Raw genomic sequence first — 24,551 nt, forward strand, 5'->3', positions numbered from 1 at the left:
TTCGTTTATTTTTGAAATACATGCTATGCTCAGTTAATAAGCTTTTACCCAATTTGTTTGCGTTTAGATACTTCTAGTATTATACTAAATAATAATTATTGCGTCAAAGTGCCTATCATTCATACATGAATAGGTTATAGAAATCAATAGTAACAATAAAAGATAGATAATAATTCTTATCTTTAGTAAGTAAACAATACACAGATAGTTTATTGAAAACGGCCCTGACTAACTTCATACTACAGTCAATATAATCCTAGACGTTGTTCAAAAACCTATAATTTTCAACCAGTATTTTAGTGTTTCAGCTGACAGGTTTCGTATTACGTTCATGATTAATGTACGGAACTAGTCGGTGTCAGCTGCGCTTTTAAAAACTGCAATGAGATATTGATTTATGAGTTTAACCTAACTGTTCAAAAGTGTTAATGAATTTGCTAAACTGCTCATTTGGCGACTTAATATTTGGTGTTCAATTGATAAAAGGCGTTGATTTTTCAATGAAGAGGAATACAATTTGCGTCGAATGGCGTAGAATTTCAATCCTGATTAATTTTGCCTATGAATTACTTAGGTTGAAAGCTCTAAAGATATCTTTCAATTATCTATAGAAGTTAACATCTTTGCGTGTATATTTTGTAAATAAGACTAGATTATATTTATTTATATCAGAATAACTATTTAGTAAGCACATACATTAAAACGGCTATCATTTCTTGTTATTCCAAAAGTTAGGTATAACTAAAAAAGTAACCCTTTGCGCGATTTTCTGCCACTATCGACTATCAATCACCTAAAGCCAAACCAGATCAGGGCCCCTAGCGGTTGCCGCAGGTACTGAATTTTAAATGTCAAACTTTCTATGCTCGATAGTACTGACTAAAGAAATAAGACTGAAAAAAGACTATCATTACTATTATAAAAACATAGGAGAGATCTAAGTAACAGACATAATAGATAAATTTAAGTACCAAACAAAGGATACGCGGCAAATTCTATTTTTAAGATCACAGAAAGGCTCTTTATAAATTAAGTATAAATAAAAAATGGTTCCAAAATTTCGTAGAATGTATATTTTTTCGTGGAATCATTGGAATTGCTTCCTTCCTGACGTTACAATGGCGAGGTTCTATTTAGCGATGTTCTGGTAAATTGTTAGATATTTATATTTATTTTGAGAATTTGTTAAGGGGAGAATTTTTTGAAGTAAAACGTCATACGCTTTTAGACGAAGGGTTTGGTAGGGGTTTTAGGATACAACCTTGAGCTTGTAATTGTATTAATAATATAATTAATTTGTCTGATATAATAAACATTCTTCAGCTCGCTATTTGGTCCCCATGGAACGATTTCTCTGAGCAAAAAGTGTCCGATATGTTAATTGAAATAAATTCAGTAGTTTCGGTGAGATTAGGTAGCCAATATCCAAACTTTTGCATCCCTATCTTGCCTTTTTTTGTATAAATCTCGATCATCGATCGAGATTAGAGAGAGGTACTGTAGGAACTAATTTTAGGTAGATTTTAAATGTCAAACTCTCGATACTCTTCTCTTGTACCGACTGTAAAAAATTAGTTGTAGCTGTAGCTGAAGGATTTTTTCATGAAAATCTGTTTAGCGCCTCTACCGGGCTCCGAAGGAACTAATTTTAAAGCACATTTATAATGTCTCTCGATACTCGATAGTCTGTAGGATATCTCGCTACTATTGTCCGTTGCCATGACAATGGATATGTAATTCAATTATTATATTAACTGAACGCTGTTCGTTGTTAGCGGTTATTGATCGCTGGAGTCAGTGGTTAATTAATCACATTAGATCATACATGAATGCCTGCCAAATGGTGTTTCACTTGAAATTTGATTCGGTAGCGATTCTCTACAGTAGGTAGGTATGACGTTTCAAATTAATAAATTTAACCCATTGATGTCCTAATGCTGGCTAAGGATCTCCTCCCGGAATGAGGGAGGGCTTAGGCCTTGAGTCTACCACGCTGGCCAAGGGCGGGTTGGGGACTTTAAATTACTTGAAGATTTTTTTAACAAATAACCCGTTACTGTCCCACTGCTGGGCAAGGGTATCTTCCCGGACGAGAGAGGGCTTAGTCTTTCAGTAATCCATGATGTCCAAATGCGGATGCATGGGACTCTGCATGCCCTTAACAAATGATTTTTTTTGTTGTAAAATCCGTCAGAGGCGCTGATTAGTTTTCCAAACATTTTTCCGAGTGTAGTGTGTAATGATTTTTTATACTTGGAAGTTCCGATCCTTCTTTAAATTCTTAAACATCTTCTTAGTCCTTATATCAGTGTTGGGTCAATCAACTAATTTTTTCAATCAATTGATTAGTCATGACTAATTTAGTCATGAATTATTTAGTCATGATTGAATTAATCATGAGTAAAAATAATAATCATAATCATGATTAAATAAATTAGTCATCAATCATTTAATGATTAAATGACTGATGACTAATTTATTGTATTTTTGTATGATGATTAAACTAAAAAAAATAATTCAGGTGACATAATTTTAGTTTAATTGAACACATCTATAAAACTATAACTGATCACCACCTTAAGTTGACTGAAAGAAGATAATTCCATTATTTATAAAATTTGATTTTCAAAACGCGTAGTTTTAAAAAGCAATTTAAATTATTTTAAACTAAATTAGCCCGAACTTATTTTTGCAAATGTGTACCTGTGTAAATTAAAAAAAATTTAACTGATTCTGTTGTAAAACTAGCTTTAATTAAAAACCTGTGATTAACAAAACAGTCAGTCATGGAACGTAGACTTGAAAAGCTTAGTTTTATTTAACTATTATTTTTAGTCATTGAAATTTTAGTCATGATTGAATAACTAACACTAACACTAATTAATCATCAATCACGACTCATGATTGAATTTTTTTAGTCATCATTCATTAGTCATGAATAAATAATTTAATCTTAATCATCAATCATCAATCAAACTAAATTTTGCCCAACACTGCCTTATATCAACAACAAAAAATATATCAATTCCGTTTCAATATCATTTGACAACCCTTACCAATCCGCAGGGCTGCCAACAGTTGATTAGAGTCCGTTTGGCCACTGCTGAATGTAATTACCGTAGGGCGGAGGTCCTTTGATTTACTACACTAATTCCATATGTAGGGTACTTATACGGGTCCATGTCTTGTTAGGGACCCTCAAGGATATATTATTTATTATGGTAAAAGCCGCTATATTTAGATTCTATTTATTCTGGCCGTTAATTTGAAAGGTTTAGCGGCTCATTGGTTTAAGATTTAGTTTGGAGGAGGTTTATACAAGTTTATTGAATTGATATGAGAACCTATTTAAGTTTTATGAACCGGAATGGAATCTTACGATTATAATGAATGATTAAATTACTATATGATCACAATTTTGCTGTCCACCGGAATGGCTATAATTAGAAAATGAATGCCTTTGTGGCGCGGTCGTGGGTGAATTACAGGTCGAGAAAAAGTTATTTTTGAGTATTCTATTAAGAATTTCTCAGTGATTGCCTGGAGTTCCATCGAGATCGTAGATCACGTAAAGGCGACAGTCCTGCGCCTCTACGACTGGTCGTGTTGGTTATTCGTCCCACCAGACTATTAAAGTGATAGAATAAGAAGTGTACCTGAGTATTGTGCACACACTTGGACACTATATACAAACCCCTGCACCCTTAACCGTAGCCAAATATGGGCTAGAAATACATTATTATGTTCAGAAATATCTGTATTTAATATCCAACCACGTGCCAAGCGTAAATACAAAAACAATTCAAAACAAACACACTTTCACCACAAAAGATATTATAAAACACAATACCTGTATTTTTTTATCTTTTCACACTCGTACCTATACTTTGAACACAAGGCTTTTGGCTCGAGATAAAGCAATGCGGGTTATATCTGGCCTCTTGTTAAATTGGCTGGAACCGATCAAGCGGAAAGCTTTGGGGTTAATGATGCTTGCGTTCGAAGGCTTTTAAATTATGTATTGATATCTTGGGATGTATTAAATATAGATGGGTACCTATAAAACATATCTTTAATATTTATGCAAAACAAAATCATTATTATCCTCAGTAATTTTAAGTAACTAAATACGAGGAAGAGTTTTGACGTCTTAAACATGCAATGTGTAAAAATCTATCGATCAATATTATTTGAATTCAAATTTATTTAACTATGGTAATGTCCACTTTTACGCCTATAATATAATTTGCAGGCCCCTATCATATGGTACTTAAACCGTTAATGGTGAAACGCCGGTGTATTTCATACACCTCTGCCTACACCTTCGGGTTTAACAGGCGTGAAGTTAAGTATGTATGTAGGTAATATATTGTTTATGGTTCAAAATTAAAATATATATTTTTAACACATACGTTTTTCAACACCATCAATTATATTATTTTTCTATTCGTAAATACTCTCTGCCCTTTCAGATATAGAAATATCTCGATATGAATATCAAACTTTATAAACGAGATGTGAACGAAATCATATTTACACAAGGAAATAGACGCGTCCTGTTTCCAAGAAAAATATCCAAGTATGATTTATTCAGAAATACCAGGTGCGTAGTATTTGCACCTGACTAGTGAAACATTTATGAATGTGGAAGGAAAAGATTTCTGTATTCATTATGAACATTTTTCCTGTATAAGAACAATATATTGAAATGATTCGATGCTTCATAGATAATATTAGCAAGAGTTACAGACTAAATTCAAATTCAATTATCTGTATTTTAGGCTATAACGACCCATACTTTAACTTCAGAATGCATATAATTGTATAAGAAAAATTCAATGATTCTATTACTTTAAAAAAAGGCTTTTCACTTAACCTATAAGAAGAATGCACAGTAAGCTTAATTAAAACCATCCCTCCACTTCAAAGACACCCTCCAGATAAGACAGTGGGCTTTACGTATGTTCAAACCAGATCATCACACCATATCCGTTTGGATCTTCCTCGTGTTTTTCAATAATTATCTACTATCGCTTATAGCCTGAAATACATCTGTCATTCTTCATCTTTTTTTCTGTTCTATTAACTGATGAGGTCTTCCCCATAAGTACGCCATTATTCAAGGTCCGACACTCTTGTATACTAAACAAATGATAAACATAATATATGATACCATTTATGCGATTTTGTATTTAAAAGATTTTTACACGAGTACAGCCTCCAAGGCTTACAATTCAACCTAATTTTGTTTTTCTAAAAACAAAAGCCCAATATTAATATCCCTAGTTCAAATTGTTTACAGTAACAAGTTTGCCTTCAAAAAATAAATTAATATTAGCTTAATAACAAGACCAAACAAGTTGACGCCAGATTTCAGTAATTTTTCACCAAAAAATCTGTGAAATAAAATTGAATGTCTCAACGGATAACAAATGGCGCAGTCTCGGTAACTTAGAACTAATTAAAGCCTTCCTTACAATTTATATTTTTTAAGGCTTCTCATAAACTGTCCGGCTTTGAACCTTTTTTTATTACGAGAGCCTGAAGCACATTTACTATTTATTATATATCCTTAGTTCTTCGATATCATCATCAGCCTAGCCTTAACTATGTTGGAGTAGGCTTCCAATCTCACCGGATGCAGCTAAATACCAGTATTTTACATAGCGCTGCTGCGGATACGGACCTCCACAACTCAGTAACCTAGGTTGTAACACGATTCCCTTCGGTAAGACTGGTTGTCAGACTCTCAAGTTTCTGACTACTGTTAAAGACTGTCAAAGATCTTCGAAAATTACAGCAGAGATCCACAATTATTTAACGTGCCTTCGAGACACTGAGAGATGTATAATATGGTCACCCATCCACGGAATAACCTAGACGAGCTTTGCTGAACCTTACAGATCGATCCATGCGGCTGTAACTTACTTTACCTAAAATAGATAATAAAATAACCTTCTACACGTGCTCTGAAACATAATTAGTACTGTTTTATGCAATAACATCTTCTATAGCCTCAAAAATCTTAGTAAAGACAAATTGAACGTCTGTTTAGATAATAAACGAGTCTTAATATCTCGAGAACTAATTAAATTAGAATTTATACAAGCTACCAATTTATGTGGGCCTTGTTTTAAGTAAGGGCGAGACTTTATGGCGACTTGTGAAGGGATGCTTAAGCGTTTTGTAGTGAAGAAAATTTTATAAAATCATATAGATATGAACCACATATTTTGTTTATATCTATCCTATGTTTATATAAGTAGTGTCACTTTTCAGTACCGAGTATAATAATCGCATTATGATCCTGAAAAGAACGCTAACGACATAGGACATTTTTTACCCGAGTAAATCCGTTTACGCAGACAAAGTCGGGAGCAGACACTAGTCATCTAAAAACTAAAATATTGTGTGCACACGTTCATCTACTTATCACATTTCAAATAAAGCAAATATAGATTATGCAACCATACATAACTAAAGTTAATTAGTATAAATCCGCAGGCGGCAGTATTTCTCAGTTTTGCTCTCGTTCTCACTTCATGGACCGTTTATCCGTTTAAAACTGTATTATAAATTTTAATTAGGTAACAGATGCTGTATAAACTTTCCCCGCAATCAGTTTAACTCTGCTGCATAAAAGTAGGACGCAATTTAGTTTACTACTTTTAAAAATTAGTGCATTTAAATTACGGGAAAGTGCTGGTCGTTTTTCAAGTCTATATCGAAATTAACTCAAAAATTTGATGATCACATAATATATTGGTACGAGTAGGCACCTCCCATGCAAGTGGTCGAGTGTTGCTCATTGCTCTAACAGCGAAGTAAAACATAGACAAACCACGCATGCCTGAAATTTGCTTAAAACATTTATTGAGGGCATAAAAAGTCCCCAACCCGCACTTTGTCAGCGTGATGGACTCAAGGACTAATCCCTCCTTTGTTTGGAAGGAGACACTTGCCCAGCAGTGGGAATGGACGGGTTAAAAAAATTGCGCTTAAAAAAATATTTATAATCGCTAGCTAATAATCGCTACGGCTAATAGAAACAACGCCATCGTCAAGCGAACAAATAAACAAAGGAGGTATTTTGTACCTTTTAACGGCAAAATAGAGGTGTTTTAGTAAAAGTCATTTATCAAAGCGACATTGTTTGAATGCGATCAAACTGCAATCACCGTCATATATTGGCTACAACACGCAAATGGGCACGTAAAGGACTTCGTACACCATGGCAATAAGCCTGTCTTCTTATTCTAAAGCCCATTGGTATTTAAACGTGTTCGGCTCAAAAAGGTCACGACGGAATATACATTTATCTTCAAAGAGTCAAGAGAACTACATGTCATTTGTTTAATTTTTATTTATAACAAGTCAAAAAGGGCGTAAAAAATACATATGAAAAAGCCACATAACAAAGACTAGTGTAGTAAGCTTAGTTTTTTAGCAGTTTTGTTCGATATAAAATTCGAATCGAATCCTTAGCTCGTAGCTGTTAAATTTTACACAATTAAAAATTAACATACAAGGTAATTAAACTTAACTAGACATTTTAAACGATCATAATAATATATGAACAATTCTACATTTAATAAAAATTATTCTACTGGACGTCGCGTCGTAGAATCCATTCGCGTTGACTAGAAACGGTACCTGCAGCAGATTTACAGACCTTTTTGCCTAGCTTTGATACAACTAAAATCGCAGCACATTCACGGCGATGTACAGTCGCCTTTACAATCGTTTCGGGGAAGCACTTCGCAAAGCAAACAGAGCGAACGCTCCAGTTGCCGGTAAACAGACCGACGGACCGATGGATACATCGGACACTATTACTTTTAGCCAGGCCTTTTGTCAGTGTTACGTCACAGCTAGTATTTTCATTATAGGTTAAGTAAAGGAGGTAGAAATAATAGATATTACATAAAAAGGAGGTACTTTTTTAAGTCACGTGTCCAATTGCGCCTATCCGTCGATAAATTGTTCTAGACTCATTCAAACTTTGGTGCAGATACTCGTTTGACGAGTAGTGGTCAAAATCAAAATCAAAATCAAATCATTTATTCATTTAGGTCAAATATTGACACTTATGATAGTCGTTACAATTACTGAATCTACCACTAGCTCGGAAAGGGGGTAGAGCCTTATGAGAAGAGCTAGCGAGAAACTCACGGCCACTCTTTTCAATCGCCAAAAAGTTTTACAATGTGGTTGATACAATAATTGATCATGCGAGGAGCTGCCAACAATCAGCGATATAGACTAAACGTCAATTAAGTTAAATAAACATAGCTAGGTTATTTATTAGTCTCTGATCATACCGTATGTTGGGAGCACCTACTAGCATGTGATAATAAGAATATGGGCAGCAAGTGAGCACTCTGGTTGTGAACATTATAAAAGAAAAAAGTGACAGTTTTATGAATAACATCAAATTGTACGTAACATCACCTATTTGCATCATTAATTGCCCATATTTTACAATATTTAGACCTACTGCTACTGAGTTTATACAATTTATAGCAAAGTTCCCTAATTTCAAAGAATCCTAATCAAGCGAGCGACTAATCCCAAGAGCTATTGTCGTTTAGATACTCATCAATTCTGTAATAAGCTTTCCTAACGAGATGTTCCTTAACAGTAACTTTGAATTTTGGCAGGGGTAAATCCATGATGTGCTTTGGAAGCTTGTTGAAGAAACGAATGCCGAGACCTACAAACGAATTGTGCACCTTGTGTAAACGATGATGGGGACCTACTAATTTGTGTCTGTTTCTAGTGTTGTAATTGTGTCTATCGCTATTTGTTGCGAAAGTCCCTAAATTTTGTTTTATATACAACAAGTTTGCAAGCACATACTGTGATGACACCGTCAGTATCCCTATCTGCCCAAAAAGCTCTCTCAAGGAGTCTCGCGCTCCTAAACTATAAATTGCACGGATAGCTCTTTTTTGAAGGACAAAAATAACATCTATATCAGCAGCCTTACCCCACAGTAATATACCGTAAGACATGACGCTGTGAAAATAACTAAAGTAAACCAGTCTTGCCGCATCCACACCAGCAAACTGTCTTACTTTTCTGATTGCGTACGCGGCGGAGCTGAGTCTCTCCGAGAGATGCGCTATTTGAGTGCCCCATTGGAGCTTGCTATCCAGACTGATACCTAAAAAAGTTGCCGAATCTACCAAATCGATAGTTTGCCCATTTACGACTATGTTAGTACCTAAATTCCTCGCGTTGGGCATAGTGAACCTAATGCACTTAGTTTTGTCAGAATTTAATAACAGATTATTACAAGTGAACCAGTTGTGGACCTGTTCAAGAATACTATTGATATCAATAAAACAAGACTTCGAACGATCTACTTTAAAAATGAGTGAAGTGTCATCTGCAAATAATATAATATCACATAAGTCCTGCACCTGAAAGGGGAGATCGTTTATATATACGAGAAAAAGAAACGGACCGAGTATCGAACCCTGAGGCACGCCGAGAGAAACAGCTGAACCTGAAGACCTTACACCATTGATATCTACTCGTTGAATCCTATTACTCAAATATGACGCAAGTAAATCGAGCGCTGTATCCCTAATTCCATAGTGGTTTAGTTTCCTAAGGAGCGTATTATGTTGGACACAGTCAAATGCTTTGGAGAGATCGCAGAACACCCCAATGGCGTCCTGGGATGTCTCCCAAGCATCATAGATATGCTTGACGAGCGAAATACCTGCATCGATCGTTGACCTACCCTTTGTGAAACCATACTGTTTACCATGAAATAGCTGATTCGAGTTAAAGTGACTTTCGAGCTGCTCTAATATGACCTTTTCGAAGATTTTGCTAACCGCAGGCAAGATGGAAATGGGCCTGAAATTGCTGGGCTCACTCTTAGATCCCTTCTTAAAGAGTGGTACTACTTTACTGTGTTTCATTAAGTCCGGAAACACACCAGCATCTACGCACCTATTAAATATTAAAGCCAAATGGGAGGCTATTTCCAGGATGATACTTTCTACTAATTTAACAGAGATGCCCCAGAGGTCAGGTGTTTTTTTGGAGTTGAGCGACCTAAAAGCCTTAACTACATCATTAGAGTTGATATGTTTGAAGAAAAAAACACTACCACACTCTTCTACACTATTTCGAAGTAAACATTCTGCCTTGGCAGGACAGGAATTCAAGGAGCTAGTTGTAGCTGTGGGAATATCAGCGAAGAAAGTATTGAACGTCTGAGCAACCTCTAAGTTGTTGGTGATAATCGTGTCATTTACTTTCAGTTCAAAATTATTTTCGCGCTGGATAGCACGACCTGTTTCGTTGTTAATGATATTCCATGTGGTTTTGATCGTATTGTCTGAGCTTTTAATTTTGTTGCTTAAGTGTAAGGATTTAGCAGCAACACAAGTTCTCTTAAAAATTTTTGAATAGTTCCTAACGTATTCAAGAAATTTAGGATTAAAATTGAACTGTTTCATGGAATAAAGCTCATACAACCTAGCTCTACTTTTATAAATACCTGCTGTCGCCCAATCGCAAAATTTGAGTTTCCTATTGTTATCTAGTATGGTTTTCTCTTTGAAGATAGTTTTAAACTTGGATTCAATAATGTTGAATAACGATGTGTAAAGGTTATCCGGGTGTTCTTCGGTGTCGTCTAACTTCGTCATAGCACTAGCTATCTCACTATTAAATAATACTAAACGATCCCTAGTAATAGGCCTACAAGTAATTTTCTTTAACCTATTATCTACCCTAACAGGAAATATAGCCTTCTGTCCACAATGGTCCGATGTTAATTCACTTAAGATTTCCCTACCTAAGCATTCGCAGTTGCAGAATATATTGTCCAAGCATGTAGCAGAATGTGCAGTGATTCTAGTGGGCTCATTAAATAAAAAAACTAAATTAAATGATTTAAATAGTGACTTAAGTCTCGTACTAGTCGAAGATTGCTCAAGTAAATTTACATTAAAATCACCACACACTACTACATACTTGTTGCTTATACTTAAACGCTTTAATATGTCCTCCATTATCGACTCAAATAAAGTAAACTCACTATTTGGTGGTCTATATATACAAACTGTGGGACAGTAATGGTATATGAGTAAAGCGTATCCATGCTAAGAAGGGTTACCTACTTTTAAGACCAACTTGCTATAAGCAATTAAGATAAAATATAAATCATATTTTATAGCTTCGTGAGATTAAAACAGCTTTAAAACTTAATAAATTCAAAATCAATGACTCTAAAACAAAATATCGCGCACAAAAATCCTTAACCCGTATTTATCTAACCAAAGACATGTATTTTTAAACTATCAATACAAATATGAACAGTTCTTGAAGAGTAGCCAAAAAAACAAATACCTTTTTCTTATAAAAGCACTTGAGAAGGTCCCTATCTGAATATTGTCGTCTCAACATCCAACGAATGAAATCGGCCGCCATTTATACAATCTGTCAATTATCGTAGTAAATCTATACTAATATAATAAAGCTGAAGAGTTTGTTTGTTTGTTTGTTTGATTGTTTGTTTGTTTGTTTGTTTGTTTGTTTGTTTGAACGCGCTAATCTCAGTAACTACTGGTCCGATTTGAAAAATTCTTTCAGTGTTAGATAGCCCATTTATCGAGGAAGGCTATAGGCTATATAACATCACGCTACGGTCATTAGGAGCGGAGTAGCAACGAAAAATGTTACAAAAACGGGGAAAATTTTGACCCATTCTCTTAGGTGACGCAAGCGAAGTTGCGCGGGTCAGCTAGTTAATGATAATATCGTTCCTTTGAGTCTAGACCCGTTTGCTAATTATTTTAGACTGTAACTTGAAGTAATTATACTCATGAGTATTTACGTTGAATTCGTAAATTTGTACCTTTGTAGATACTTCAATCTTAGCTTGTATGTAGACGTTTAGAATTTGAAATACTTTTTACGATTTTAAAATATTGTTTCGTTTCTTTGACCTTTTAGTTATTTGACAAATACGGCAAATACGTACAATTTTGACTACTACATTATTATAATAGTAATTAAACATATAAGTTACTTTTTATTTTGGTGAATCGTGTAAAAACGACAACACTTTATAAGATTTGGTACTCACAAATAATTGAGCAAAGCAAATCTGGAAATCAATGTAATTTATAAATGAAATAATTTAAGACACATATTTAATATTACTTATTTTAAACAAAGTATTACATTTCCCGACCCGCACTTGGCCAGCGTGGTGGACTTAAGGCCTAACACTTCCCCCTTGTTTGGGAGGAGACCCTTGCCCTGCAGTGGGACAGTAATGAGTTAAAAAAAATTACATTTCAAGAATACCCGGAATATCTTCGCTTCACCTTTCCACGCGTGCCACCCCTAACATATGTATATATTTACATAGGGCTAACATGGTACAGGCGTGGGTGCTCTATCACACCGATCACACACAGTGGCAAAATAAAAACATCCTGTATACACATAAAACTACATACAAATACATATCTAAGTATTTTTGGATTTCGGAAGATCGTGTGGGATGTTAAAATGGAATTCATAGGAAACTATAAGTAAGAAGCTATGGTTTTATCATGTAATATTTCATATAAAAGTTAAATGTAGTTCCTCTTATTTTCTTTCCTCTTTTTCTTTGATTTTCTCAATGTTTTGTTTAAATTATTACGTCAATTCACGTCGATAGTTATTGTTAAGTTATACCACAGAAAACAATAAAAATATGTTTAATGAAATCATATCTTTAAAGGCACTACCGCCTTCTACTAACCGACTTAATCGGTTTTGTTACTAAGATTCCGTCTCTTTATCATCTGAAATCGGTCTAAATTATATATTTTGTAAACCAAAACTAAATTTCAGGTCATTTTGCGGTTAAAAATTGTCTAAAAATTGTTCTTCTGGCGCATCAAAATTAATTATCATTTCCTAACTTTTCTCTGTCCATCGTCCATCAAAGTTCGTAACAAAAGCAATTCTATAATAAAACTAGCTGACCCGCGCAACTTCGCTTGCGGCACATAAGAGAGAATAGGTCATAATTTCTCCAGTTTTCGTAACATTTTTTTCTGGTACTTTGCTCCTATTGATAGTAGCGTGATGATATATAGCCTATAGTCTTCTATAAATAGGCTTTCTAACACTGAAAGAATTTTTCAAATCGGACCAGTAGTTCTTGAGATTAGCGCGTTCAAACAAACAAACAAACTCTTCAGCTTTATTATATTAGTATAGATTACCTTGCACGTTATAAAACTTTTACAAAACAATACATACACCAGCTGATATTTCCGAGCAAACACGCAGTATAAAACTAGCAACAAAGTCGGAACAAGCCGTGACAAGTACATAAAGGACTTCAATCTGCTGTGGATCAGCCCACGGAGTCTTCGTGTGTGTATTGAAATGTAAGGCTCTTGTTAGACTAGGCAAAGTGTTTGTGGCAAACTATTCGCGGTGTGAAAAACAATAAGTTCTTCTGAATAAGTATTGGTTAGTTTATCAGGTGTAATTTTGCCAGTGGTTTTCATTCAACTGCTGGAATTTTATCTCTCGGATAAGGTATTCATTTACAAGTCACAGTCAATAAATCTTGTTAAACGGTTTTTTTATATTATAGCTCTTAAATCTGCATGCATACTTAAATAATCATACATACTAATTGTTAATACATTGGAGTCCGTTGCAGATAGACTATGAAATACTGCGATTCCTGTATAATCGCCTTTTATCGATAAATACGTATTTCATTTATGTAACAACATTCATACATAACTATTAATATTATTTTGCAACCAACATTAACGACATATCAGAAAAGATGGCCTTTCAACTAAGCAATCTTTGTTTTTGTTTTTATCTTTGTTTTTTTAAAAGACAACTCCCGCACTAAGAATTGCTCTTGTGTCGCGGGGACTTTTACAAACATACAAACAACGGACACAAAGCACAACCAGACCCGAAACAATTAATTGTGGATCGCACAAATAATTGCTCCGTGTGGGAATCGAACCCACGACCTCCCGTTGCAGTGGTATCAGCGTGGCGACCTAAACCACTGCGCCACGGCAATAAAAATGCATTTTAATTTGAACCATGACAGTTTTTAATACAGCTCAAATATGTGTCTTAGATGGCCTTACCATACGCCCACTTGACTACAATAAAAACAGTTAAGACAGCACCTTATTGTTTGCCAAATGTAAACGTGACCTTTAGAACTTGGTGTTGACTCAGCCAGGAATAGAATCCCTCTCGTGTCGCCGTCGTAACGGATTATCAACGGATTATAATTTACAACATTTAATATCTTGCTACTTATAGCAATGTGTGGCATAAGTTAGTTACTAAATATAAGTTCTTTTTACAATATAACTGTATTGTATACAAAATTAAATGCGTGAGCAAAGGTGTAATAAATACTGTTTATATTTTTAGAATCATAATGTGTAACTAGTTTTTTGCGTGTTCAATGAGTACTTGTTAGATACAAGTACTCGTCAAACTCCGAGCTAATATTTTAGAAATATGAAAATCCAATAACTGCTTGCCCGACTAATGAATAGACCAAATGTAAAGGTATCTCCGTCTGAAGCACGGAGAAGATAAATAATGCATTTATTTCGAAAACAAACAACCTTTTACTTTATGATTTAAAAAATGTGAAGGCGTAACTGGTCACTCATCCAAAGTCAAACCTCACCAGCATTTGCTTACCATCACAACAAAACTAACTCCTTATATCTTTGTCCACAGCCATGTGGTCGTTATTCCGCGTGCTAAGCATATGGAGCGTGGTGGGATGCGCGTGCGCCGTGCTGGGCCAGCGCCTGGACCAGGAGGCGATCCTCTCCCCCCGCCCGGCCAGGGTGCGGGACCGCGAGCTCGCTAAGACTGACGAGCCGACCTGTGACCAACTTAAGGCTATGTGGAGGTAAGTAAGATATATAAAAGCCTTTGATACTACAAACGATTGGAGAGGTTATTTTCAGTCACTCACGAAAAGGGTGAAGCTGTTAACCCGCCGACAGAATTGATCCGTATTTTTTATTATAAATAATATTATAAAAAAATATGGATCCGTATTTTTTATAATAAATAATATTATAAAAAATAAATAATATTATAAAAAATATGGATCAAATTCTGCGCTATGTTCTGGGTCTTTTCGACCCATGCGCGACTACTGGCGGGTTAAACAGCAGATGATTGGAGAAATTATTTTCACACGTTCCTAAAAAGAAAAAAGGAAGGGTTGTGCCCAGCAGAACATGAAAATTACTATTTAAAAAATCTGACTTTCCAGTTTCTATTCAGAAATTGTATTAATAACGGATTAGCTACATAGCATATTTTGGAAAAAAACTTATTAATGGGTCTCTTAAAATTTCAAAACTTGAAAGAAAGACGATACGTTAGTTTGGAGTATTAGTGTGTTATTTAATGTTACTAATAAATGTCAAAAGAATCTTTGAATAAACGTGAATTTTTAAAATACGAGTGGAATTGTGTATACGATTGTATAGGTAAGATCAATCAGTCACTATACTATAAATTACTATACTAATAGTAATAACAAAACTAGCACTGAAATAATTTCAAACTGAAGTCTATAAACTCTTAACACAAAAACGTGTAAAACAACATGGCCGACGTCAACTTCTAAAAACAAAACGATTGAAAACAATCAATAGAGGTCCAAAGGGTTAGAAATAACATTCCGACCGCAAACCTTCGACCGCGGGGGACAAAACCAACAATGTTTCCGATTTACTTCATTTTATAAACAAAATTCGAAAGGTGAAACTCTGAACAATAGGTAGACCGATAAAATATCATTTGTGTTAAAATAGAGGCTAGTGGCCACTGGCGACATTGGAAGATCCTTTGGGATCCCGTCGAGTAAGATTGCATAGAATGCCGCGCCATTTTTAGTTATTTTGCGACGTGCGAGCAAATGCTGAAGCATCCCTATCGTTTTATGAATAATGAGTCTACAAGCGCGAGACATGAGCATCAAATTACCGCAGAATCCCAAACGTCGTCTAAGTATTTCGCGGGATACCGAGACGTCCTAAATGCTAGTCTGCTTAACATTACGATGACAGTGTTTTCGTGCTTAAGAGAATCGTTATTCATTTTCATACATAATATCACCTATATACCCGAAGGTGTAGGCAGAGATGTATGAAATACATCCACGTTTTCGCCATTCACAATGTTAGTCCTATGCACTACCCGGGCGCCTTAGCAAACTCAAGGCTACTTTTGAGAAATGTTCTATAATAATAATAAAAAATGACCAATATAGCTGTCCGACCTGGGAATCGAACCTGAAACCTCATGATAAGCAATCGGATGCGACCTACCGAGCTGCAGCGACAGCCTTATTCCTAATACAACGAAGTAACATTAATCTTTAGCTAAAAATCCCTTGCAATCCCATGCTGCCAATAGCCACTACATTTTACAATAGCCTTGCCCAAATACTCGATATCGGTCTCCCTACTCCCACCGAATGGATCTGATACTTCAAATTAATCGTTCCACTATGAAGTTGGCAACTTGATTTAATTTAGCTGTAACATTACAGAGTTCTATGTCGGTTTGATTAATATTTAAGGGTTTAAATGCGACGGTTTTGGGAAATAATCGGGTGATCATAGGGAAATTGGTCGCCATTAGCGTAATATCTAAGACGTTGCGTTACATTTACTGTAATAGGGAAGTACATTTTGCAATTAAATATAATACAAATAAATATTTTCTATTAGAAAAGCTATTCTGGATATTTTTTATGCCGAATGTTTAGGTAAAGTTGAAAAACAATTTTCTTAGTCGCTTATAACGTTTGTCCCATGAAACCACTACTATTTATTTTAATAGAAATAGAAGTGTCGAACCTCTGAACTCACGTAAGCAGACACAAGCGTTCTCAAGAAATTCTGGATAGTACCTAATAAATTGGTTAAAATGTATTTTTTCTAGCTTACACATTTATTTCAGCCACTTAGAGTAGAAGTTGCTTAAAAACATGAATGAAGCTTTTATTTGCTGACTCTTCAACTACACCCTTGCGATATTACATCAAAATCGGTTCAACAGTTTACTCCGAAAGCGTAACAGACAAACTTTCGCATTTCTAATATTTCAACATTTTAACAATACATACCACAAAATAACAGCTGATATTTGTTTTATATCATGTATATTACCAGCCTACACAGGTTCCATCACGCGTCGTGTGTTTGTAGAGCCTAGTAATATTAGTTATATGCGTGGGCGTTTGTATGTGTCGGTACAGCCACATGTAATCACACGAGGAGAATCTTAATATTAGTACAATATCTGTTTTTGTCATAAATGTGGGCGAAAACTGTTTGTTGTAACCCTTTATGATGTAGGGTGAAAAAGTGTTAGGCTTTTGTGACTTTGAAACTGGTATAAAATATGTTTTTAATGGTTTAATTGTGGTTTCTGTGCAAAATACTGTTTGTACAAATCTTCTAGATATCGACTACCTTGACTATTTTTAACATAGGCCCTTCCCACTATTTTGTAACTTCTGATATCAAACCAAATTTTTATATAGTGCAGATAGTTTTGACCAGATTTTTCGACAACTACAAGTTTGAAGATCCAAAAAATTATTCGATTCAAACTTTTTGTCCTAAGGTTGCAAATTCCTCTAAGAAACATCGTATGCGACGTCACCTAGGACATGATGTAGGAGGTGATGTAGACGATACTAGCTGTTTACTTCGATCTTGTACCACTCGCTCGAAAGTTCCGCGCGGCTCCGTGCGATCATATGAACTTACCCTTAAAATAATTTCCATAAAACAATTCCACGGCCACTTGGCATTACGCATGCAATTCCTTTGCCTCCCTAAACTGTCACATTTCAATCATGGCGGACCACAACTGTCAGTGTCACATTGCTACGGCTCCCATGTTTCCTGCCATGACACATTACACCTTGCATTATAATAAGGGTATCCGGGTTTGCTGAAAGCCCGGCACGTAGGAATAACAATGTCTAGCTTGATTCATGTGAATTATGAAGGACGGATTGTTTGTAGGCATATAACTAAGGCGTGTAACTGAGCTGTTTTAAAACCTTAAAAATGTCTAAACATTAGCAAGTTTCAATTTCACGTTATCTTTCAGGAGTTAAAAAGTAGTGGTAAATATTAAACTGAAATAATTTCATGGTTTCATTCTTATTTATAGTAGTTTCTCAAATTATAATATACTAGCTAGTACCCGCGCAACTTCGCTTGCGTCACATAAGAAAATGGGTCATAATTTTCCCCGTTTTTGTAACATTTTTTACTGGTACTCTGCTCCTATTGGTCATAGCGTAATGATATATAGCTTCTAGCATTCCTCGATAAATAGGCTATCCAACACTGAAAGATTATTTCAAATCTGACCAGTAGCTCCTGAGATTAGCGCGTTCAAACAAACAAACTCTTCAGCTTTATAATATTAGTATAGACTCTGAGGCGCGGTCGGTAGTATATGCGGCTGCCGTGCGAGAGGTCTCAGGTTCGAATCCTGGGTCGGGCCAAAAAGTCTTTTCTGAGATTTTCTGTTAAGAATTTCTTAGAGATTGCCCGGAGTTGGGAAGTTGAGGACGAAGACCTCCGCGCCTCGGAGAGCACGTAAAGCCGTCGGTCCTGCGCCTGACCTCTCACTGGTTGTGTCGGTTATCCGCCCCACCAGACTATGAGAGTGATGGAATAGAGAGTGTACCTGTGTATTGTGCACACACTTGGACACTATAAACAAAGTCCTGCACAGATGGCCAGTTTCAATGAAACTGACCGCCGTAGCCGTATCGGCTAGGAGGAGTACATTATTATTATAGATTTTACATTCACATTTTATTTTGAAATACCTTTTAATAGGTATCGACTCAAAAAAGGAAATCACGGGACAAATGGCAAAGAAACGAAGCATTTGCAAATAAAGTAAAGTCAATGGATAAGTCACCTCTAAAACAGAAAGAACTAAATTGAAATCGCTGCATCCGTTCGGGAGTTATGATGCCACAGACAGACAGACACACAGACAGACACGTCATACTTATAACACCCCTCTTTTTGCGTCGGTGGTTAAAAAATCAAGCACTTGAATAAAAAAAAATGACGTCATAGAAATCTATCTATAAAAAAAATATTGTATTGGCCGAAAATAACCAACAAAAACCACTAACAAGCCTATAAATAGAAAACCAAATTTCATAAAGAAATTCGTCATATTGTGTCACCTCACTCACGGCGTCATATTATTGTGGCTGAATGCAACGTGGCCCGTGCCACACATACAAATGGCGGCTGATTACGTAATTGTGTCAGTTTTGTGCTGCTGTTACATATACTTTATTGTTGTCTCAACTGTTGATATTCGCTATTTGCTTTTATTGTTTTATTTAAGTACTTAGATATGTATTACAAATAAAGTTTTGGTTAAGTCTAAAAATAGCTACATCAAATGTTTTACAGACTGTAAGAGGATCTGAGCACATCCTTAAATTACATTTAAGGAAATAAAGACATTTAATTTTATCGCACTGTTATTTTTTTAAGTCAAAAACGGTTAAAGAATTTACGTTCTAATTAAAATGAGTTATTTTAATATATTTTAACTAAAATCAACCCGTTTTTCTGTATTTATTTACTTAATTCATAGTGTTTTAAATATGGCAATTTATACATATCTTAACAGTGGAAAAATGAGGCGCTCAAAACTAGTTTCGCACTGGTTTAAACAATCCGTGAGCTAAGCCACCTTTACGTGGACTTTCTTTAAACGAGCGGCCGCATAATGCTACAGCGAACTAAGCATACGATGAAAGTAAATAAATAAAAATACAAAATTCACTTATATTTCAATCCTTAGTCTCATCCTTAAACACAGTCAATAAGTTACATAACCACAGCTTAATGAAAACAAACGTTAATCCTTTAACAAATATGTTAAATGCACCAAAAAATGTCCAGCCGTCGTAAATAATAGGATTTCAGGCTTCGTTTGAACGACGCGTTGGACTGAAAATGATTTACACCGTGTGAAGCTATCGGCTATCGGACGATTTAGGACACGACACTATTGCGACATAAAAACCTATAGAACGGCTTGATGAATTCTAGACATGTTTTGGTTACTGTTGCTATTGATGATGATAAAGTATCTAATAGTGTCTATTCGTGTGATCTTAAAAAATGTGACGTACTTGTATAACAGAATACAGGAATTAACGCGAACACGCATTTTACCTTAAAATGCCTAACGTTTCGGCGCAGGTTGCACTCGCCGTGGTCGCAGACTGTCATTTAATTATACATTAAACTTGCAACACGAGAGTTTAAAAGTTGTGACGTACTTGGTTAGGATATTTTGATTCTCTTACAACCTTTGATTGCTTACCTATTTTCAGGGTAATCACCCACCAAACTCGAAAGTATCGAGATACTAAATCCATTACTTTGCGTTTCATTGCTCATTGTTTCAGCATTCAGATGAATATAAATTTATCTTGAACTTAGTCAATAATAAAATGCAGAATATAATCAAAATAACGTAGGAAACGAATCCCGAATATTAAAATCTTATTAATTTTTAGACGATCTACATAAACCTTTAAAAATATTTGCTCCAAATAACTCCATTACGTTATTGGCTTTTAAATGTTCATTGATTCTAATATCATGACGCACTTTCCTCAAATAACACAATTAACTATGTGAAACAATATTTATTAATAGGACGCAATTTTCTCTCAACATTCATTATACCCACGCTTTTGAACTCATGAGGTTCACAATTTATCTAATACACAATATACATATATGTTACTGTAAAAGCCCGAACGATTTTCCGGTATAACCTAAGATTTACCAACCCGCAATGGTAAAAGTCCGAACAATTCTTTTATTTCGAACTTTTACCTATACTCACTTGATGATGTCGAGATGTCGCCGGAGCCCCGCTTCGCGGGGCTCCTCCTTCTGGGTGGTTAAAAAAAAATAACCAGCCTTCTAACCTAACCTACCCATGTCGCTTTGCCCAAAACTCCTTCTTTATAACTATGTCACAGTATATAATTATACCGTGAAATAGTTATAAACATAGTTATGAAGGAGGATTTTTTTATATATCGTAACATAGTTTTTAAACTCTGGCTTGTTCGGACTTTTACCATTGAGAGTTGGTAAATCTTAGGTTTTACCGGAAAATCTTAGGATTTACCACAGGTCGGGCTTTTACAGTAACATATACATACAATATGTATTTATAACTAAGTGCATATTCTTTATTCACTCAGATATTCGAAATTATCAAGATAAAATAAAGAAAGTTGACATGATTTTGACTGCCTCTATGTTGACCACAAGATCCCAGGTTCGATTCCCGGGCCGAATAAAATGAGATTGGTCTTTTTCTAATTTATTCTGGATTATTATCGTTAGTTGTCTGGAGTTTGGTAATTAGAAGCTCCGAGCTCGCCCCCTATTACATGAGACTGACATTGTTAATGGCGAATCACCAAAACTTTCGGGTACAATAAGTGTGATATTATGTGTGTATGTAAAACAAAGAAAAATAATTAGCAAAGTAAGACGTCTTATATTCATTTATTTACCAGTCGTGCTGACTAGTAAAGGCTTAATGTTAAGCTACCTTGGCGGTGGTCACTTAACAGTTGGTTGGACGCTGAGTAGTATTAGATGAGAGTTTCTGTTTTGGTTAAATGTCGACCACTAACTAGCATTTTATTTGTAGGTAATTATGTCTGGCTCAATCCTAGTTTCTTACAAACCACCCATGGTATCACTAGCTATAGCTAACCCTGTGGTTTTGCTCGTCTTCTCTCGTTCTTAAAGTGAAATTTATAGTTTGATTAATATATCATTATACCATATGTTATGGTTTCGTAAATTAATTATCTCGTAAATCAATCTGATTAATTTGTATCCTATTGTTTCCAAATTTTGGTGGTTGTTAAGGGCTGGAAAGAGAGTAGCATTTTTACATTCGATATTAATGGTATGTTTTGTTTCAGATTCTCTAAGCGGCAGGCGCGTGCGCCGGAAATAATGAACGAAGTGAGCTCGTACCGCGACCCGCTGATGTACAACGAGTGGCCCGTCTACACTGCAATACCCAGGGCTGCTCCAAGGTAACTAACAACTAATTAACTAACTACTAACAACCCTGATAATCAAAAATCCAACTTATATTTATCAACCGGGACCATAACGCGTTATAAAAGCGCCAATTGCTGATGTAGCAGAATCAATAATCTACATATCTTGGACAATGAAAACTGTGTAAACTAAAAAATAGTATGTTCCATAGACAGTCACTCCATGTTAACTACTGCTATTCATCTGCTTTCGGTGAGACTGAAATTTTGTGAAGAGAGGCTAAGCTATACCATATAAACATATACCATAGCTATATTATACTTTGTACTCATTTATAATTATTAATAAAATTAATTAATTAATTTAAATTATTTATTATCATTTATTTCATACAGGATTCATATTTAGCAGTCGGCTGTCTGGTATTACTCCCAATTGCGGTAAAACCACTTGCAATAAGTTTACAAGTGGATAATAACAACATTAGCAAAAGTCATTTTTTTCATAACTTAAATTAAGCCTGTTTATGAATATATTCTAAATTCACCAACAGTTCTGTCAAAACATACTGTACGTGAACAAAACAGACATTTAAATGAATATTAGTTCCTAATTGAATCGTACAGCTGATTCATCCATTACGGCAGTTATTAATTACAAATGACAATCAATTCAATTCATTCAATTAATTAACGACGTTAATGTTTACACTTTAGTAGTAAAGTGACTATTCGAAATATTATTCTGAGGAATAATTTTACCATCGCAAGCTTATATTAAATTATAGTTACGTTTTACCCTACATTGTTGTCAGATTCAGTATTTAAGATATACTATATGAAAAAACCGAACCTAAACACCTTAAGGCTTGCTACACACATATTCGGTTCGGCATTAATCGGCCTTGCTGGGCGGAAAAATGTGTAGATGAACCCGATCGACACAAGCCGATTAATTGAGTCGAGTCGCTTTTGTTTTTCGGTAAATATTACACGGTGTACTTATATATTGTGTGTAGCAAGCCTGTGTTCTGCTGTAACTCGGCGATGGAATTCTAAATTAATAAATATTGATGGTGTCCCAATATAATTATTATTTATCTTCAATATAGTTGGACAAAGTTGATTCAAGCTTAAAAACAAGTTATGTTATTCTCTTTGAACTTAATCTAGTTCGAATTTTTAATGCTCTATCTCATTGGCCTATTTTACTAACCATATTTGTTTGTTGCAGGTTTAGATACCAATACCCGGCAATGGCTCGCGAGGCGTATGGCAGAGTGGTCACCAAGGCACCCCCTAACGTTGTTCGCACACCCGACTATGATGAGGTAAACCCTTAAGTCCTTAAGTCCAATTCAAGTATGCTTTATTTCATAAACTTTTTACAAGTATTGAAATCGTAACAGTATTTTTAATTTACCACCGTTTCGGAAAAGCTGTTGTTCGTGCAAAGAATAGGCAAAAACTCACGGCTTGCTCATTTTATCTAAAACTATATTTATATATACAGAGGGGACTGGAAATTCAAGGAAGAGAAGGCCTTTTCTCAGCAATGGGACATGGATATAGGCTAATAAAAAAATTAAAATATATTCATTCATATATTTACTATACAGTATTATACAAAATAAACCATAAAATATGCTAATTTGTCCCGGAAAAATAATTAAAAGAAATTAAGAAAAGGAGCTGCTAATAGTGAAAACTCTTTACAAAATATCGAGACACAATGTGGGCTAAACAACAGTTTATTTACCTCGTTAATAACGAGTTCTCTTTAACAGATAATTACGTTCAAAAACAAGCCAAGAGCTAAATTTCCTAGAAAACTTAATAGCTATGAAGTAAATTTCATTGGTTTTGCTTCCATCCACGCAGTACACGGCATTTCATTAGTTGCTTTACAGCAAGTGTGGGCAACTGAATCGTCTTAGATTGATTGAAAATGAATAGCCTTTGAAGATCAAAAGAATATACCTGTGTTGGTGTTACTTAAATGGTAAGAAGGTAGTAAATTATCGGTGGCTGTTCGCGATCAAAACGTTCACGTTTACTGCCAATATAAACATCTTTCTTTTATCCATGCACCGTCAGTTTTACGAAAGTCTACTTCTCATGCACACTAGTAGCCAAACTTCATAAAATTTAAGGATACAACATATTTTTTTACTGAACAGGTTTTTCTTTCATGCTAATTAGGACTGTATAAACCTACACGTCATTCTGAGTGCAAATCGCCGTCAATTTGCTGTAAGACTCTTAAATCTCTGTGCTATTGGTTTTCCAAACAAATAAAATGAAATTAATTCGCTGAAATCTTGACGGAAAATCTGAATTCAAAATGAAACTTTCCGATTTATTCTATAAACTTTGAAAATAGCCA

At 35.1% G+C, this 24,551-nt stretch overlaps 1 protein-coding gene across 1 annotated transcript in view; it reads left to right on the forward strand.

Moving 5' to 3' along the window:
- LOC142983962 (uncharacterized) overlaps window positions 1-24,551 on the forward strand; it is a 106,390-nt gene that overhangs the window by 67,936 nt on the left and 13,903 nt on the right. Inside the window, exons 2-4 of the mRNA XM_076131187.1 lie at window positions 14,767-14,944; window positions 22,082-22,198; window positions 23,400-23,496. Of these exons, the coding sequence (XP_075987302.1) occupies window positions 14,769-14,944; window positions 22,082-22,198; window positions 23,400-23,496 (390 nt within the window). The 5' untranslated portion in view covers window positions 14,767-14,768. The remainder of the gene's footprint in view (window positions 1-14,766; window positions 14,945-22,081; window positions 22,199-23,399; window positions 23,497-24,551) is intronic.

The sequence above is a fragment of the Anticarsia gemmatalis genome, chromosome 25 (genome assembly GCF_050436995.1).
Source record: "Anticarsia gemmatalis isolate Benzon Research Colony breed Stoneville strain chromosome 25, ilAntGemm2 primary, whole genome shotgun sequence".
Taxonomy (NCBI): Eukaryota; Metazoa; Arthropoda; class Insecta; order Lepidoptera; family Erebidae; genus Anticarsia; species Anticarsia gemmatalis.